At 40.0% G+C, this 20,565-nt stretch overlaps 1 protein-coding gene across 2 annotated transcripts in view; it reads right to left on the reverse strand.

The window, feature by feature from the left end:
- The window catches only part of gpc5c (glypican 5c), a 100,514-nt gene extending 82,913 nt beyond the window's left edge, over window positions 1-17,601 (reverse strand). Inside the window, exons 1-2 of one of the 2 annotated variants that reach the window (XM_008433801.3) lie at window positions 17,110-17,601; window positions 3,511-3,672 (exon numbers count right to left, since the gene is read on the reverse strand). In XM_008433801.3, coding sequence (XP_008432023.2) covers window positions 3,511-3,672; window positions 17,110-17,287 — 340 coding nt within the window. In that variant the 5' untranslated portion in view covers window positions 17,288-17,601. The remainder of the gene's footprint in view (window positions 1-3,510; window positions 3,673-17,109) is intronic. The other variant, XM_008433800.3, reaches the window with a different exon arrangement.
- Window positions 17,602-20,565: the final 2,964 nt, after the last annotated feature.

Below are 20,565 nucleotides of genomic sequence, written 5' to 3' on the forward strand. Positions count from 1 at the left end.
GAAAGTCAGTCTGGGTTGCCATTTTTTTGTGGTTGACTGTATTAAAACAGAAATTCACAGAACTTTGTTGAAATAATAATTACTGATATCTTTATTGCATTTGGTAATTTGAGTTTTGAGTTTTCTTGGGTCTTTAAAATAAAGTTCTAAATGTTTCGGATCTTAATTAATCTTTTGATTTGAACAAGACAGACATACTGCAGGCAGCGTTCGCTTTGTCTGCTGAAGACACTACAGCTAATATCGATTTTGTACTGAAAATGCTTGTACACATTTTCAGCACAAGCATTACAAGTTTTGAGAAGAAAGATATGAAGTCCTGCTTTCAAAATGAAAATGTAAGCAAAAGTATTAAAAGGTTTGAGAACAAAAGACATGAAATCCTGCTTTTCGGACTGAAAATGTGTGCTCTTGGATTATGGCGGAAAAGTTCCTCCGTGTATGTACATATTTGAGCCTGCTTACATGATTTTGACCTTTCATGGACAAGAGAAAATTCGCAGTAAAGTCAGATGAATTGTGTGTTGCCCAATCAGTCCACCCACTCAAAAAAGAACAGATATCGGTTTGACTAATTGTGTTAATGTTTGATGTACCATGAACCTTGGACATATATTATTAAACCTTGCAGTGGTGGATATCAGCTCTTTAACAAATCCATCTATTTCACACGTAGTTTTCAGGTGTTTAGAGTACTGGAGATATAATCCTCCCTCTTACAGCTGTTTCAACAAGAACCACAAGTGGGTTTGAAGAGTGTATCTGCTACTTGTCTGTTTTATCATAAATAAGATCCTTCCTATCTTACATCATGTCTGAGCCAGTCTGGACAACGATGATCAGCCGTTTCACAGTTACAGAATAGTCAAAAACGGAAAATCAGAAAGGAGCAACAATAGAAACCAGGGTGTGATGGTGTTAAAAATAATGACGTCACTAGTTCTTCCTTTTCAAGGCCTTCTAAGGACAGTCTCTGCGCTGTCTGAGTGCCTTGGGAGGAATGTGAAGTAGCAAGTGGATCATGCTGCATGAAGTAATGGCAGTTTGATTTTGGCATGTCCACTCCTCTTTTGTATCTGTGTTATTTCCAACCACAGAGTCCGTTAAATGAAAATAGTGAGCTCTTTAAGACTTTATTTCATACTGATTTCATGTGAATTTTTCAGTTTGAAGTCAGACAGATTACGAGACATTACATCGTGTTGTGTGTGCCTGTGTGTGCGCGTATTTCTCCGCACTGTTCCTGATTTCATTTCTTGGCTGTGCAGCTGTAGACAACACCATCAACGTAATTAAAGTTGGTTGGCGTGGTGCCTGGCCTGAATCACCTGACATCAGATGCATTTAAGGGCATGCTAATCCATCCAACTGGCCAGTGTGCGGGTTTAAAGAGTTCAACTGTGCTATGGGCATAACACTTGACTGCCATAGCCATATTTGCAGTATCAAACCCCTCCTTCAACAGCTCGACATTGGATGTGCTGTGTCTGTGTTATTCTATCCTCTAGTTGTTCTACGCCTTCTCAAAGTCATTAAAATATTTTCTTCAAATCTTATTCATTGTTCAGTTCACACTTTAAGCTCAGATCTGGGACCAAGATGGCATCTAATTTCAACACTTTCCAGCTGAAATTGACATTGTTTTGTTTCAAACCACAAATAGTCACTCAAGCCATTGTTGTGCCATAAAAGGGCCTAGTTTGGTAATGAATAACTATAAATAATTGCTTAAGCAAACATAATCGTTCCTAATTATGAAGAACGAAATAGCCACATGTCATATCCTCTCCGCTTGTGGATTTCTGCTTTTGTTGTTTTCTTGGTTAGATTTCTTATTTCTCTCAGTTTGGTCATGCTTGAGTTTTGGATTTGTTTTGCACTTTGCATCATCTTGTTCTACTTTATTCCTTATGTTAGTTTCTCTTGTAGGTGATGGGTTTATCTTTTGGGGCTTATATTGGAAATTTTTGTTGTCTAAGTTCCAGGGTTCCCACTGAAAAAAAAAATAAAATCCATGACTTCTCTATGATTCTCCATGACCTTCAATAAAATATTCCATGACCCACGTACAACAGGTTCAGAAAGAAAAGTGTATGACTGAAAGACTAAAAACTATAGTGAACATGTAAAAGTTTAGTGCAGGCAGATAGCGAGGAAACATAAATGACAAAAATGTGAAAATGAAGCCCACACAAGCAGGTATAAATTGAAAAGTGTCAATACATTGACTAAGGAATCATATGATGATAATGTCAATACATAAACAAGGCAAATACAAGATTGTACATGTATTTAGAATTAACTGCTTCTACAAAAGTTCAAAACAGACAGGCACACACAGCACACCACTAGCCTTCAATTGAAGGCTTATTCGATGATTAAATAAATACATATTTTTAATAAAACAGAATAATAGCTACTGCAGTGAGCATAGAGCATTACAAAAACAAAGAAAGATTCTCAGTCAGACTACAATCGTAACTTACTAGTAAAGAGCCGTTCAGAAGAATCAGCTCATTCATGAACGTCACATCACTATATTGCACACTTTGGCCACAGCGTTAGCGCACACCTGCGACACATCAGTCAGCACCTCCGCACAATAAACGCAGTAAGTGACAGCTTTTACCATTGCAAATGCAACATATTTGTCACTGTACTGCTGCCTTTGCTATAGCATCACTTGAGAGTGCACCCCAAGAAGTGTACTCTAAAAATGCACTTTTTAGAGAATAATCTAAAAAGTATATGTTCAATGCCGGTTTCGTCTCTGACGTAAGGCGTCCCTAACGTGGCCGTCGCAGATCCGATTACAGCCTGATGACCTTTGTTGCATGTCTTCCCCTCTTATTTATTAAGTTAAGTCAACTTAATAAATTAAGTTGGATAAACTATTTTACTTTTTCAGCATACAGGATTTTGGAAAAACTAAAATAACATGTTAAAACATATGCTTAAAATAATTTAAGTTCTATGTGTATTTTAAGTACAATGTGAGTGATAATGTAATTTTGAATATTTCTGTTTTTTAGTTTGGAACAACTTAAAAGTTTGAGTTGACTTTCTATAGAATTTAGTCAAAGAGATTTTAATTATTTGTTAGACAAAAATAAATAACTTGAGTGAGAGTGACTTAAATTTGTAATGTTAAACACACTTAATGAATTAAGTTATTCATTAAAAACTTTGTAAATTGAGTTGGAAAAACATAATGAATTGAGTTGGGTGAACATAAAAATTGAGTTGGTCAGATATAGGATATGAAACTTGGTGTTGAACTCAATTGTTTCAAGTAAAGTCACAGTAAAAGGATCCTTTAAGTTAATTTAAGTTAGTTAGATTTGTAACTTTTAAGTTAATTGAACACACAAAAGTAATTTGTCATCACTAAACCAAACGAATTAAGCAACATTTATGTAAACAGGTCCATAAAATGAACTACAGCCAAAAACACTTTTTAGAGTGTAGACCCTTTCAACCTTTGCCTGACACAATCATTTGATCACTTACCCTGGAAGGTATCTAACTGACTAGACAGCATATTTTCCAGCTCATAGGTGTAGGACTCAATTTTTTGGAGGGATTCTCTTTTCACCGCAGCCTGGTAACATTCCTCCATCTTCTTGGTGCAGCAAGATGGACCTTGGTGCTTACATATCTGCAGATCAGCATCTGGGCAAAGCAAAAACAACAAATCCAACAGTAATCAGTTTTGTTCTTTGTTGTTTTAATTACAAACATGGATTATTTATGTGGTGGGAGGGTAAGCAAATAAATACAGGAGTTCATTGAAATTTTGCAGCGGCTGTAGTTAATAAAACATATTTCCGACTCTGCATATGTCAGTTTATGATCATACACTGAAAGAAATATGTTACAGTGTATCTAAAGTTCCTGGCTATGTGCACAGACAAGTCATAACTCCTCTGAAAGACAGAAGCGGCACCATGTCATGGTGAGAAAGTAGACCAAGTATTTCATCCATGTTTAACAGCTATAAATACTGTCTGAGCTAAATATATGATCTTGCCTCAATGTGATACGAAGGCACACATGGTTGTTTCATATACTGAGGTATGCACACGCACTTAATGGTAGATGTAAAGGAGATAAAAAAAAAATACATGGATACCCATTTTTTTCAAACTATACATGATCATAAGTGGATATTTATTGATAATCATGATCACTTGATTTTAATAGGCTGCAAAAAAGCATTGTACAATAACCCGTACTTAAACTTCAACCAATATGATCTAACGCAAAGTTAACATCAGATGAGACTTCGTCCACCCTCACCTGTATCAGCTGCCTTATGCCATTGCTGGAGTGAGAAAGTGACTTGGGAACACATAAATAAAAAAATGTATTATGCAAAAGTCTTACATCACTCAGATAACTCATTTTACATGGGGAAAGGCTGGACAAGGATGGCTCTAGGCAGATGTTGTAATCAGAGCCTAAAGCATGGTGTTAGGCCAGACCACAAGACCAGCGCTTCACTGGTCAAATCCCTCCATGAAACACAATAGGGTTACATTCTGAATCTCTCTTTCACTCTCTTCTCCCTCTCTCCCATTTGCCGGGCATATCCTTGTGAGGCCTGGGTGTCTTTTAATTACCCAGAGAGACTGCATTTGTTTCCATCCCAGAGCCAGATGAATGAAGTCATGACTGGCTGTCCTCCGGCTGTTAGCTCATTATCTCTATCTCTGTAGGGGTCTACTTTTTTATTTTGACACTTGTCTGTTGCCTAATGCTCTGCCTGCCAGATGTCTGCACTGTCATGGTAAAAGCAATGAAGTTGTTTTATTTGTGAACATGTTAGGATAATTAATTTCTTCTGATATAATCAGTTTATTCTTAATCTATCTTATGACACAATCTTTGTCCCTTTGATCTGAAAAAGAGTAAATTTTAACCAAAGAACAGTTATTATAGTGACTGAATTGTAAGGTTTTGTAGTGTCTGTAGTAAGTACAAAAGCTTAAGAATGGTTTAAAACTTGATCATTATCTCTTTTCTCCACTGTTTCCATCCCTTCTGTTCCTGACCTCACTCTCTCAGATTGATCCTAGCCTTGACTCTTTGTTTGTCCTATCCATGTAATTGCATTAAATAAGCGATACATAAGCCAGGTTTTGTTCTAAATAGAAATATTAAATAAAATGTCTATATTCATTAGAAAGATGACTCAGTTTCTTCCATAAAATCAGGCAGTAGCTTATTGGCTCCTTTTATCAGCATCTTTTTAACACCTACACGCATGAGATTTACATTAAAACCAGGTTGCTTTTAGAAAAGGTTTAATTCTTCATAAGATATAGTGTTAAAAAGGTTCCTCAGAGATTTTGGTCCATATTAACATGACTACAACATGCTCATGCTGTTGCGCCAGATTTGTTGCTTCCAAACTCTTCTGTTCTAACACATCCCAAAGGTCCTATATTAGACTTTGATCACGTGACGGGGAAGTCATTAAATAATAATAAACTCATTTGGTATGTAAATGATTTCTTGAACAACTAATCTGTTATTTAATCTGTTTAAATAACAGTCAGTTTGTAGTCAGAGGCACAACATGTTAAAAAAAATGTTTCCTAAGACAAGAAAACATGGTATTCACAAATAATCAGTATGCTTTACTTTCTGCTGGTCTATCATATAACATTTTAATAAAATATATTGAAGCTATTAATTATAACGTGTCAAAATGTGATTTTTGCCAATCACTTTTTATCCAACCATATATATTACGTGTAATGGGATCATTATTTTTTCAAGTTGTCGCATTACATCTTTTTCTTTCCCGTTTCCCAGGGAGTAAAACAAAATCTAATGTCCCTTACAATGTGTAATTAGTGCCCTATGTACACTCTCCTTATGCTGCTTGGCAAAACTTTAACACAGTCCAGATGAGATGCCAGTTCTGAAACTCATTTAATTGTTTTCAGGTGACTAATGCCTTTGGAGTAAATGGTCAATGATCTTGTCAAAAACTCAGTATAGAGAAGCTCAACCACTGCACAATTCCTGTAACTCACATGCCAATAATGATATGCTAAACAATTGAAGCATATGAATATGTGCTTTTATTGTTAGTGATGTTTCTCCATATGAATCAGCTTTGGAAGGTAAGTACATATGTATACCAAAAAATGTTTACTTTTGCACTCGTTCGAGATGATTTTTGTTACGGAGCAGTTTGCAATGTAATCTGACTGTCTCCATTCAAGATATGAGGAATATTACATAGGGTAGCATTGTGCAGATCAAACAATATTTATATTTTGTTTCAATCTTTCAAATGAGGTATGGATATTCCACTCTGATGTTCACTTAATATTTGGGAGAGTGGTGCTTCCTAAAGCTACTGTTTATTTATATGCAGTGCCATTTTTCCAAGAACAAGAATAACTTTGTTAAAAACTACGCAGTTAACTTGGTTTGCCTTCCGCTGCCTCAAGAACTCTGTACCCTTTGAACATGGAGGATATTTACACTGTAAAGATTTGCTGGGCTTACTACAGACCGGGTTGAATGAAAGCACATCTCAAAGCGGTCTTTGCCACATACCTGAAGTTTTGGACTACCTTGAAACAAAGTCAGAATGTTTGGCTTTCCCAGAACCAGAGCTGGAACTGCATTTAGTGATTGGCATGGAGTCCAAAGCCACATCAGAGGCCAGAAGTTGGAAATGCAGATCATAAAGATAGATGTAAGGTTAGTGGGCAAATAGACTCAGACCTGCTGAAGCAGCAATTTACTGGAAGGGCATTAAGACACTATTACTTATAGTATCTGTTACGACCCATTTAACAATATATGTTGACTTAGAAATGCCCTTAAGCCCTCCGGTGTTCTTTGTGTTGGTTGATGAACATTAATATTTCTATGTAGACATTTCTATATGATTTAATAGCAAACATACACTAAGAGAAAAACCTATTCCTCTGAACAGCCAGGGGCATAGAAAATCAGCTGAGGCACAAAATTATGCACCATGTATATATGATGTATATACAATGACTATATTCACATGATAAATAAAAAAAAAACCTGATAGATTAGCTAAGACTAGTTAACTGACTTTGCTAAATATTTGGTTGTGTTATGTACTTAAATGCACTTCTCAACTCAATAATGTGGTCTATGTGATTTTAGAGGACAATGTAGTCTTGAATTTTGTCTTTAAAAAACTCAAAATAATCCCTGAGAACATTTTTTTTTAATCTCTAGATTTAAACTCTAAATGGCAGCTGAGAAATTGAGAGAGGGCAAGTAAAACGACTCGAAACTACTAGTTAATCAAAGATTATGTCAAAGTTTGAGAGCTGTAAATGTTTAAGGGCATGAAAACACATTGTAACATACTGTTTTCCAATTCATCAACTGTTAGGAGACCAGCATACTTTTGTTTTGTTAATTACACAGGTTTACTCTTGTATTGAAGTAAGCCTTTTGTCTCTATAAAAGGTAGTATGAGATCAAAAACACAGATCGTTGAATGTGAGAAGACAAGTAAGCAAAAAAAAACATTATTTAACTCCTTATATCTCTGGAATAGATAATACATTTTTATTTCCTTATTATGTAGTTAATTTAGATCTTATCTCATCAAAACAAGTTTATATATTTTATATATGAAAAATATCTTAAATTACCCCATAAACATAGCCGTTTAGGTTTTAGTTTAACTACAAACATTGTAAATACCAATCAATGTTTAAAGCAATAGCATCCAATTATACCACTTCTATGGCAATTGTTGATAAAATAATTTTTCGCATTTTCATTTTGAAGAAAAGAATGCGAAACAAAACATAAATGTGGTGGTGCAAGTATGCAGTTCATTTGAAACTGGATCCTCCAAACGCTGGGTGACACACTCCTGCTACTTTGTAAGAAATCTGTTCACAGCACATAAAGCGCAGCACTGTATCCTAAGGCAAACATCACACTGTAAGGAAGGCTGAAGCCTGGCCTCTTCACATTTCAGGAGTTACTTTTGTTGGCATACGATGTGAGGACCGAAGAAAAGTTGCATCATTATGTACACATAATTCTTACACATGCTAAATCTCCCATTCTAAGCATCAGTTTCACATCTTTGAGCTTTAAAGATATAATTCAAATTTAGAAAGCTTAATCACCAAGTAGTTCCCCCCCCACCACACCCCCCTGATCACTCTAGTCTCCAATATGTACATGCACCTACAACAACACAGTTTAACAACAGAAGTAATATATATGTATGTATAAATATGTACACACCATATACGTTATATATTTATATAGTTCCTTAATCTAATCAAAGGCAGAATAATTTGTTTCAGTAATGAATGTTTTTGCAAGGAGGAGCTGTTCCTCTCTGATTCTGACTGCAAATTCATGGGGAAGCATGACTGACATGCCTCTTCAAACTGTGAAAGTTCTTCAATTATTATCACAACAGTCTTTAATGCAAAAGAGAATCCTGGGGAAACTAACACCATTGTTCATTGACAAGACAATGACAAGAGTTGGTTTTGAAATTTTTAAGCTACAAGGCTGCAACTTATCCGTCAAGTAGGTGACAAGTAGGGTCAGAAAAGTTTTGTATAAAGTTCTGGAATGTTCATGTTGAAAGTTGAGCTACAAACCACAAATATTTTAAACTAGGTATCTGTGTGGTCATGGCTGTAGGATTTTCATCCATTCCCTTGCTAACTGTGTCATCCACTTTTCCTAATCAGTGAACTTGAAAGCGTCTCATAGGGTGTGAATGATGTTTCACTGGTAAGCCAATGCTTACCAGTTTTATGAAGTCATTAAAGTTCTTTAATGACTTCATGATATGGTCGCCATCTTTAGTTTCAGGAGAAGCTAGTAGACATGTCCTCCACAGATCGTAGCTGCAGGCTAAAGTTTGTCTTTATAACTACAACTGCACCGGGTAATGGAAATGACATACTCTGTTGCCAATGGTAACGCTACATAAAACAAACATATCAAGTGGTTTAGATGCACCTCAAACTATGTTTCCCACTCCGCTATCTATTACTCTTCTTCCAGTTACAGCATGCAGACTCATGCTGGGTGACACTTGACCTGAAACCAACATGCAGGTTAAACAACTGCCGCAGTAATCTCAGTCTTTATCAAGTTGAGCGCTACTCCAAAATAAACCATAACCTTAAATACAACCACCATAAAAAATGACCCCAGGATTATCAGTTGCAATGCATCATTATTCTAAATTTAATTAACTTTAAAACAAAATTGTAGTTTTAAAACAAAAATCTTTTCCTTTTCATTTGAAGAGCAAACATAATCAAAAAACTTGGGTCTCACGTTTTTACGTAAAGGTCCAGTGCTGATAAATTCTGAGTTTCCACACAGTCTGAGCAGTTGATCTAGAATCTGAATGTGTAGCCAATGGATTTTCTAAAAAAAACAAACAAGAGTAAAAAAATCTTACCAATATAGCTACATCAAGACTGAAGGAAAGTTGCACGACTCTGACCAGTTGACTTCAGTTTAGTGATTGTCACTGGCAGAGTGACAATATCTGATAAGCAAAGTTATGTAACTGCCTTGGGCCTTAAATCACCAGCCCCCTAACATGATAAAATGACAATGGGCGTTATTTCATTCCAAATTAAAATGAAAATCTATATATGACAAAAATAGTTTTCTTAAGACCAAACTTAAGAAAACAGTTTTCCACAATAACGAGAAAACTGCTTAACCCTTGTGTCCAGAAATGGAGTCCAACCAACCCCACACATGTAAAACTTGTATCATTTTCCACAGTCCTCTACGTTTGCCTCAGTCCTATCCTTGGAAAAAATGGTGACTATAGAATCTGAAATGTTGACTGTGGATGGAGAAAAACACTTGCCAGAATATATTTAATGTTTAGAGACAAGAGTGTGGCTTACTATGACCTATTACCATATTTTCCGGACTATAAGCCGCAGATATCTCTTCCGCTCCAGGTTTTCCACAACGATGCAGCATGCAGCAGAGGGGGGCGGACACCCAAAATTTGAGTCATAGCAGGTAAATTGAATATCACATTTATTACAGTTGAAAAATATAAAGGTGCCAAGTTTAGATTTAACTGAATTGATTACGGTAGTTTGCGAACGGTAACTGTAACAGTAAAAGTGATGATCCTTCATGTCTGCTACTAGCATGTGCTAAATGAAAATAGGCGTTTTCTTCTTCTTCTTCTTCTGTTTCTTATTTAGATTTCAAAGGCAGCTTGCTTCCATTATTGTTGCACTACTGCCATCTATTGGATCCTAATATCTATACCTCAAATTCTCATGATCCTAGTATTATTTAAAAAGACAAAAAAATCTTATTTTTCCCTTCAATGCTATTTAACTGATCAACAACATTCTCAAATTTCAATTCACTATTAAAATTCCATTTTAATGGCCATTTTCTTCTTTTATTTCCAATTTTGACTTCCAATGACCCCTATGATGAATACGAACTTTGGACTGCGTTTTCCCTCGCCCGGACGCGGGTCACCGGGGCCTCACTCTGGAGCCCGGCCGTGCTCAGCCCGAAGAGGAGACGTGGGTCCCCCTTCCGATGGGCTCACCACCTGTCCGAGGGGCCAAAGGGGTCGGGTGCATTGTGCTATGGGCGGCAGCCAAGGGAGGGGACCCTGGCGGTCTGATCCTCGGCTGCAGAAGCTGGCTCTTGGGACGTGGAACGTCACCTCTCTGGTGGGGAAGGAGCCGGAGCTAGTGTGCGAGGCTGAGAGGTTCCGGCTAGAAATAGTCGGCCTCACCTCGACGCATGGCTCTGGTTCTGGAACCAGTCTCCTTGAGAGGGGCTGGACGTACTTCCACTCTGGAGTTGCCCAAGGTGAGAGGCGCCGGGCTGGAGTGGGCATACTTGTTGCCCCCCATTTGGGCGCCTGTACGTTGGGGTTCACCCCGGTGAACGAGAGGGTAGCCTCCCTCCGCCTACGGGTGGGGGGACGGGTTCTGACTGTTGTTTGTGCTTACGGGCCGAACGGCAGTTCAGATTACCCACCCTTCTTGGAGTCCTTAGAGGGGGTACTGGAGAGTGCCCCTCCTGGGGACTCCCTTGTTCTACTGGGAGACTTCAACGCTCACGTGGGCAATGACAGTGAGACCTGGAGAGGCATGGTTGGGAGGAACGGCCCCCCCGATCTGAACCCAAGTGGTGTTCTGTTGTTGGACTTCTGTGCTCGTCACGGATTGTCCATCACGAACACCATGTTCAGGCATAAGGGCGTCCATATGTGCACTTGGCACCAGGACGCCCTAGGCCGCAGTTCGATGATTGACTTTGTCATCGTCTCATCGGATTTGCGGCCGTATGTCTTGGACACTCGGGTGAAGAGAGGTGCGGAGCTGTCTACTGACCACTACCTGGTGACGAGTTGGCTCCGGTGGTGGGGGAGGAAGCCGGTCAGACCTGGCAGGCCCAAACGTGTAGTGAGGGTCTGCTGGGAACGTCTGGCGGAGTCCCCTGTGAGACGGAGCTTCAACTCTCATCTCCGGCAGAACTTCGAACACGTTCCGGGGGAGGTGGGGGACATTGAGTCTGAGTGGACCATGTTCCGTACCTCCATTGCCGAGGCGGCCTATCGGAGCTGCGGCCGCAAGGTTGTTGGTGCCTGTCGCGGCGGCAACCCTCGAACCCGTTGGTGGACACCTTCGGTGAGGGATGCTGTCAAGCTGAAGAAGGAGCCTTCCGGGCCTTTTTGGCCTGTGGGACTCCAGAAGCAGCTGATGGGTACCGGCGGGCGAAACGGCATGCGGCTCGGGTTGTCGCTGAGGCAAAAACTCAGGCGTGGGAGGAGTTTGGAGAGGCCATGGAGACAGACTTCCGTACGGCTTCGAGGCGATTCTGGTCCACCATCCGGCGTCTCAGGAGGGGGAAGCAGTGCAGCACCAACACTGTTTATAGTGGGGATGGTGCGCTGCTGACCTCAACTCGGGGGACGTTGTGGGCCGGTGGGTGGAATACTTTGAAGACCTCCTCAATCCCACCAACATGCCTTCTGTTGAGGAAGCTGAGCATGGGGACTCTGGGCTGGGCTCTCCAATCTCTGGGGACGAGGTCGCCAAGGTGGTCAAAAAGCTCCTCGGTGGCAGGGCCCCGGGGGTGGATGAGATCCGCCCGGAGTTCCTTAAGGCTCTGGATGTTGCGGGGTTGTGTTGGCTAACGCGACTCTGCAATATCGCATGGACATCGGGGGCAGTTCCCCTGGACTGGCAGACTGGGGTGGTGGTCCCCCTGTTTAAAAAGAGGTACCGGAGGGTGTGCTCCAATTACAGGGGGATCACACTCTTAAGCCTCCCTGGTAAGGTCTATTCAGGGGTCCTGGATAGGAGGGTCCGTCGGATAGTCGAACCTCGGATTCAGGAAGAGCAGTGTGGTTTTCGTCCTGGTCGTGGAACACTGGACCAGCTCTACACCCTCAGCGGGGTCCTGGAGGGTGCATGGGAGTTCGCCCAACCAGTCTACATGTGTTTTGTGGACTTGGAGAAGGCGTTCGACCGTGTCCCTCGGGGGGCCCTGTGGGGGGTACTCCGGGAGTATGGGGTACCGGGCCCTTTGATATGTGCTGTTAGGTCCCTGTATGACCGGTGTCAGAGTCTAGTCCGCATTGCTGGCAGTAAGTCGGGCTCGTTTCCGGTGAGAGTTGGACTCCGCCAAGGCTGCCCTTTGTCACCGATTCTGTTCATTAGCTTCATGGACAGAATTTCTAGGCGCAGCCGAGGTGTTGAGGGGATCCGTTTTGGTGGCCTTAGGATCGCATCTCTGCTTTTTGCGGATGATGTGGTCCTGTTGGCTTCATCGGAACGTGATCTGCAGCTCTCACTGGAGCGGTTCGCAGCCGAGTGTGAAGCGGCCGGGATGAGGCTCAGTGCCTCCAAATCCGAGGCCATGGTCTTGAGCCGGAAAAGGGTAGAGTGCCTTCTCCGGGTCAGGGGGGTCGTCCTGCCTCAAGTGGAGGAGTTTAAGTATCTGGGGATCTTGTTCACGAATGAGGGAAGAAGGGAGCGGGAGATCGACAGGCGGATTGGGGCAGCGTCTACTGTGAAGCGGGCGCTGTACCGGTCCGTCGTGGTGAAGAGAGAGCTGAGCCAAAAAGCGAAGCTCTCGATTTACCGGTCGATCTACGTTCCCACCCTCATCTATGGTCATGAGCTTTGGGTCATGACCGAAAGAACGAGATCACGGGTACAAGCGGCCGAAATGGGTTTCCTCCACAGGGTGGCTGGGCTCTCCCTTAGAGATAGGGTGAGAAGCTCGGTCATCCGGGAGGGACTCAGAGTAGAGCCGCTGCTCCTCCACGTCGAGAGGAGCCAGTTGAGGTGGCTCGGGCATCTGGTAAGGATGCCTCCTGGACGCCTCCCTGGTGAGGTGTTCCGGGCACGTCCCACCGGGAGGAGGCCTCGGGGAAGACCCAGGACACGCTGGAGGGATTACGTCTCTCGGCTAGCCTGGGAACGCCTTGGGATTCCCCCGGAGGAGCTGGAAGAAGTGGCTGGGGAGAGGGAAGTCTGGGCCTCCCTTCTGAAGCTGCTGCCCCCGCGACCCGACCCCGGATAAGCGGAAGAAAATGGATGGATGGATGGATGGACTTCCAATGATTCACTTCCTGCTAAAGAGCCCCCTGGTGGTTCCACATAAAATCTGCACCGGACTATAAACCGGATGGTTCAAAGCTTAGGAAAAAATGTAGCGGCTTATAGCCCGGAAAATACGGTATTTGGGAACTGCATTGAATAGTAGTTGTAATACAAAGAGTGAAAGTCAAACATAAGTTGTTCCTATAAGAATGCAGTGTTCAATTGCTTACACCTAGTGAAGAAAAATCGTCAGTGCTAGAAGGGCAGTAGCTCTGTAATTTATACCTGGATATTGCCTCAAATTATTCTGCTGAAAATGTTGGGTAGGCAAAATATTGAACTAAATATTTAATTTTATGTAAAATACCCCAATTAGTAAATAGGAAGTGAAGAACAAAGATCATAGACATCACACCACAGCCCACTGTTTACAGAAGCAATAGAGAATGACGCCGTGTATGAATCGAATTTAAAGTTGTTGAGCAATGCATGAAACTGTCACCCCAAAAACTCATTTAAATGTGCTTTGTTGTCTTTCCACTGATTCAAAATGTCAGCATTTCTTGCTTTAGCCATTGTTTACATCTGGATGAAATGTGCCTTAAGTTTTCTGACTGGAGAGTTTTTTGAAAACGATCAGCTGGGTATCCAATTATGTACCACATGGAAGTGGTAAAAATCAGACTTTTTTTTGTGTTGCTTTTTTTGGTAGGTGAAAAGATTGGAAATGGACTGTTCAGTGTGCCAGTCAGATATGAAGCATACTAAGGGAAGAAATCTGGTTTGGGTTGCACTTGTGACAGTAACAACTTTGTTATTTTACTAATGCTATTACTGATCAACATATGAAAAGCTCAAATTACAGTACATGTCAACTACAGTCCTATATTTCAGATGAGTTGAAACGGAGGCAACATTAATGAGCAGGTGCACATATCAGGACCCCCAACACTTTTCATATTGTGCTCTATCATATGATAGAAAGTATAATCTGATCTTGACTGTAGACAAAACAACGGAGATGATTCTAGCTTTCAGGAAAACCAGGACTAGGTCAAATGCTGAATTAATTCCAGAAGAAGAGGTGGTGAAGGAATATGAATATTACAGTGACAGCATCAGTAAAACTGTGTACAAGACGGGACAGTGCAAACTGTACTTCTTGAGGACACTTAAACACTTCAGTGTTTTTGGGAAGTTGCTGGATGCCATTTATGCATGTGTTGTGGAGAGTGCAATCTCTTCTGCCATAATCTGCTAATTTAGCACCATCAGAGTCATTGACTTTTAAAATGCTCAAAATATCTAATAAACAAGGTTTGCTACGTTCTAGGGACTGTTCTAGAGCAATAGAGATGATCGTGGAAACAAGGATTGTTAATAAAATGATGAACATTACAAGCATTCTTGAGCATTGTTTGCATGACACAGTCCTACAACAACAAAGTGACACCTTGGGACAATTTAGAATGAACTCGGTAGTATCGTTGTCGGGATGGCAGTGCAATATTCTCTATTATTTCCTAATTAACAATCCACACTTGTAGCCCCTGATTAGTACCAAACCAAGACATAATTCCCAGTAATCCTTTTTGAACATGTTCTATTCAGCCTCAAACTAATGGACTGCAGGGCTCCCAATGTGTGTTCTTCTGTGAAGTCTTCATAATAACAAGAGGATGTACTGTAGCATCAGAACATTTGCCAAAATCTGAAATGTTATATTGGGTAACATGTCAGAAAACTAAGAAACTTTTATTAATAGCAATCATATCTTGAAACTTGTTGTAAACCCTGTGCATTTTCATGTTGTCACTTTGATTAAGAAAAAATCTTCCCTAAACATGCAGGTGGTTTTGTATGGCTTTTGAGGGTTTCTTTCTTCTCTAGATGTATTATTTCTTATGTCTTATGAATTTTATGAATTAAGTGAATATATCGTGGGCTGCATAGTTGTTAGAGTTGTTGTCCTGCAGTAAGAAGGTCATAAGTTTAAATACCAGCCTGGGTCATATGATGACATATAGCAATATGTCATCATAGACAGTATAATGACCACTGGAGATGGGCACCAGCCCACCTGCAACCCTGCAAGGAAAAGCTGTTATAGATAACGGATGAGTAGCTGGATGGATGAATATATCATGATTATATTTACTGGTAATATGAACATGCAAAAAAATTAAAAGAACATGTTGAATCTCAAACCAAAGATGACACTGAGTGTTATAACATGTTTGGCTTGCAGAGTTTTGTCAACCAATATTGCCATTGTTATGCCAAAGCCAAAACTTCCCTAAATGGAATACTGCTTAATAAAAAACATTGAAAACCATTTGAAGCCTTACAAAGCTTCCTTTTGTTTGATTTGCTAAAAGAAGTTCCACCCCACAAAACCTTAAACAAGGGTTTGGGTTTTATTGATGCAATAATAATCAAGACAAAAGCCTCTTAGAATAATGCTGGCAAAAGTGCAGAATGTGTATGAACTGTGATTTCTTTACAAACACAGTTGTAAAAAAGAAAATCTCAACCACCGGCTTCTTAGCAACGTTTCAGTTTGCGGTGATGCAGACTGATCAACTTCTTAATCTTTATTTTCATCCTTTTTGTTTCATTTGACTTGAAGTTTTGGAAGACCTTTCCCCTTATGCGTAAGAAACAGAATAAAACATGTGGATGTCAACTAAGCACCACCACAGGGAAACCTGTGTCCTAGCATTTGCAAGTTTGATTTACTGAAATGCATTAACCAAGTCATATATCCTATTTAATCAGTTATTATTGTGACCTCTTTGACAACACAGATTAGAACATTTGTATAATCTGAATTCCAATAATCAAGCTGTTACTTGAAAAGGTTGTCTCAGCGCCACGGGTAAGTGGCAAATGATCAAGGAGTAAAGTAGCTCTGGCTTCAGAGTAACGACATATGATTTCTAAGTTGATGAAATCATAAATCTTCAACTTATGATGACATATGACCATAAGTCATCATAGATGACATATATGATGTCATATATATGTCAGCATATATTATGCGTTTACCAAGTCATATATATGATGATATATGTATGATGACATTTTGTTAAATGTTAAATTTAAGATACATTTTAAAAACAAAATGTTCAATTTAATAAGAAAAATATTTTTCACTCATTTGTCAGCATGCCCTGACCTAAGGAAATCACAATATGAGACAGTCCCAGTCATTTTAAACATCCAATATGACCAATCCATATCTGTTGCTTTGGTGCTCCCTCCTTCACTCCCATCTCTCCTAGATGTCATATGCACTTTTGACCCCTGCATATTAAGAAAACCAAACTTTTACTAAGGCTAACCTAGACACGTTTAATCTAACCTATGGGTGTTTGGATATATTTGCTTAAATACGTAAATAAATTTAAAAAAAAAAAACAGCATGCCATGCCACTCACTAAATGATGCTTACATGTGCGCCCGCTGAGGCGTTCCTTTTCTCCACCAGACTTACCTTTGTATGGTTTCTCCGGCACCAGGTGAAGCGGTCCGATGTATCGCTGCTGGAAAGCGGCTCTCACTTCATAACAGGTATGCTTATCCGCCTCGATTGCGTTCACTGCGAAAATTACCAACGCCAAAATCCTGACGGAGTCAAAAGAGTTGACGCGTGGGCATATTCCTCGGGACATTGCCGCATCTCACACCAGGTATCCTCGCAGATGACCAGCTGTAGTCTGACCGTAAGCTGTCTGGCAGTGTTGAAAACGGAATTGCGAACGTGAAAAGCGACGGCTCGAGCGAACATCTGACAGACCTTTCTAACTGAGTCTTACATTATCGGTTGGGATGAGAGAAAGCGCGCCGCAAAGACAGGGGAGGTTTGGTGTCGTACAGAGGAGGAGTGGTGTCTTCTGAAGCCAGTCTGTCCCGCGTTTGGCACTTTGCAGCAGTTGACTGCATGTTGGCTGTGCCTGTTTCCAAAGTGCTGCGCATATTCCCCTCCCTGTCCTCTATATGTCGGCTGAACATCAACACTAAATGGCACTATAGTAGACTTATGGGACTTTTCACTTCATGTATATTAGATATGATATTTGGAGGGTAAAAGTAAACCTCTACAGTAAAGGAGAAAATGTTATGTGGTCATTGTAACGTCCGCAATGTCACTAGATTACTTTTCTGGCACTCACTTTACCGACATGACTTACCTTTTTTTTCCCTGTTATGAGAAAAAATGGCAAGTGTATCAAAGAAAGTCCGCTAAACTTTATTACAAATTGCTTTCCAAGGAATAAAATGAACAAGAAAAGAACTGCAACAGAAATCTTTAAGCATTCTAGTTATTTACCCTGATTATGTACGTTATTGTAACATTAATTCATCCTTAAGATGTAATGAAATCTATGGAGTTAGAGTAAATTTTAAACCTACTGTAAACTAATTATTTAAGATACAATGGCGCCACCTCATGGACAACAGGTTATATGACATAGTGTGAAACGCCTTTCTTGTTTATGATTTTGGATGATTATGGCTTACATGAAAACCTAAAAATTCAGTTTCTCATAAAATTATGCTATTTCATAAAATAAAAAAAAATATTGTAAACCAAAATGTCAAACCTATGAAATTATGTACATTTCTAAAAACGTAGATGGGCCTCCTTTAGCATAAATCACTGAGTCAATATAACTTGACATGAGGTTTGTAAATGAGAGTAAACCTTTGTGACTTACTCTCATTGAGTAGGATATTAATGACTGTCTTCTGTACGTGAGAAAAAAATACTGGCGTTTTGAGTGTGTGACACCACAAGTTTTCAATATTTAACTTTTATTTTAATGTTTTGAAACGCTTAAACTCCAGTATTCATCACCTACAAGCCATAATAATCAAAATCACAAGGGAAAATTTTGAAATATCTCTATGTATTGACAATACACATGTCCCTATACATGTGTATAATGACAAACAACAATTAATTCAACTACAGTTCATATGGTGCCGAGTTTGGAAACTCGGGACTGCAGTTTCCAAGCTTCTGAGCTTCGGCTTCAAAGAACGTCTGTCTTTGGGGTTACTTGTTGGATGAGTAGTCAGACCCTTAATAGTATTGATATTTCATAATAATATTACTCAAGTTAAAGTAAAAAAGTACAGTGCAGAAACTCCACCTAAAAGTTTTGTTTTTTTTTTTTCTCAAAAAATGTACTCAAGTACATTTAACTGAGCAATTGTAATTAGGTGCCACCCACCTCTGTTGGTTAGATGCACACACCTGCCACCAGGGATTGCAAGAACTAATCAACCTAAAAAAAAAATCTTACCGAAATTATCAATATGATTATCAATATGTGTTCTTTTACCTCTCGCCCGAAACGTTAGCTGGAGATGGGCACCAGCAACCCTCCCAACCCCACTAAGGGACAAGGGTACAAGAAAATGGATGGATGGATGGATGGATGGATGGATGGATGGATGGATGGATGGATGGATGGATGGATGGATGGATGGATGGATGGATGGATGGATGGATGGATGGATGGATGGATGGATGGATGGATGGATGGATGGATGGATGGATGGATGGATGGATGGATGGATGGATGGTTCTTTTACCTTCGCTGATAGAGTTACCTTGTATTTTACCATGTGGCTTATACCTGCCCTGTTTGTTCTAAGTCAACCTTTTTTATGTGAAACTGTGTTTTATATGTTGCTTGTAGTTCTGTTATAATTTTAGTACTCTCTTACGACTATGAATGATCAAGCTAACCATTTAATTGGAACAGAATCACTTAGTGATATAAAGATGCATCCTCCTAGTTAGTTATTTATTGAGTGAGTGAGTGAGTGAGTGAGTGAGTGAGTGAGTGAGTGAGTGAGTGAGTGAGTGAGTGAGTGAGTGAGTGAGTGAGTGAGTGAGTGAGTGAGTGAGTGAGTGAGTGAGTGAGTGAGTGAGTGAGTGAGTGAGTGAGTGAGTGAGTGAGTGAGTGAGTGAGTGAGTGAGTGAGTGAGTAACTGGGTGGCATGGTCTTAGGTGTAAATGTCGGATAATTTATTTATTTTTTTTCATTTTTTCCATGCTCTATTTGCTTTTAAAATACTTTTTTTTTCGCAGAACATTTTATTTAATTTAAGTTTCATATCATTTTATTTATTTTAAAGACTGCTTATGCATAGTTTAAGTGTTAAAAGATACTGTTTACACCAGAGGGCGCTAAATGTTCAACTTTTCACTCAGATTGCCCCGATTGTCATTGTTTTTGCTTTTGTAATTACGAAGGGAAAGTGCAAAACAAGGTCAGTAGGAGGGGAAATGGGGATTTTCACACTGTAAAACAATATCAGATGCATCTGATATAAGCTTAGGGTTAGCCTTATATTCGAATAGGTTCACCTCAGTAAAATAAAATATATCTTGATTGTATTTTTTTTACTATGCAGCATCAGCTGTTTAGAACTGAAGAACGCCATATTGCAAGATCTACTGTACATCAATTTGAAAATGTGCAATTCCAGTTCTAACGGTAATTGTCATTGAAAATACTGTGACGGGTGTTATGAAAAAAGAAATTATTTCATGTCCGATAAATAGTCGTTTGGAGGCATGAAGAGACTCCAGTGATCATGTTGGGAGATCCTGTACCAATTTGCCGCAGTCATGTACTTTGTACCCAATCCGCAGGTGCTTTAGTTCACCAGTTCTGGCTCTGTAAACTGGAGATTTGTAGACCTACAAGGGGTTAAGGCCATTGGTTGTTTGGAAGATTGCTGACTCCAGTCTCTAATTTTCACCTCTCTGTCTTGTTAGAAGCAGCATGAAGTGTGAAGGGTGAACATTAAGGACATGCCTCAGCTTAGCATCTCTGGAGAGAGGAAGCTGTTATAAATTAGTACTTTGAAGCTCGCTGCTTTCTAGGGAAATTGTGATTTTTTTTAAAATGATTCTCAGTATTTAGACAAT

The sequence above is a fragment of the Poecilia reticulata genome, chromosome 17, assembly GCF_904066995.2.
Source record: "Poecilia reticulata chromosome 17, P_reticulata-male-v2, whole genome shotgun sequence".
Classification (NCBI taxonomy): Eukaryota; Metazoa; Chordata; class Actinopteri; order Cyprinodontiformes; family Poeciliidae; genus Poecilia; species Poecilia reticulata.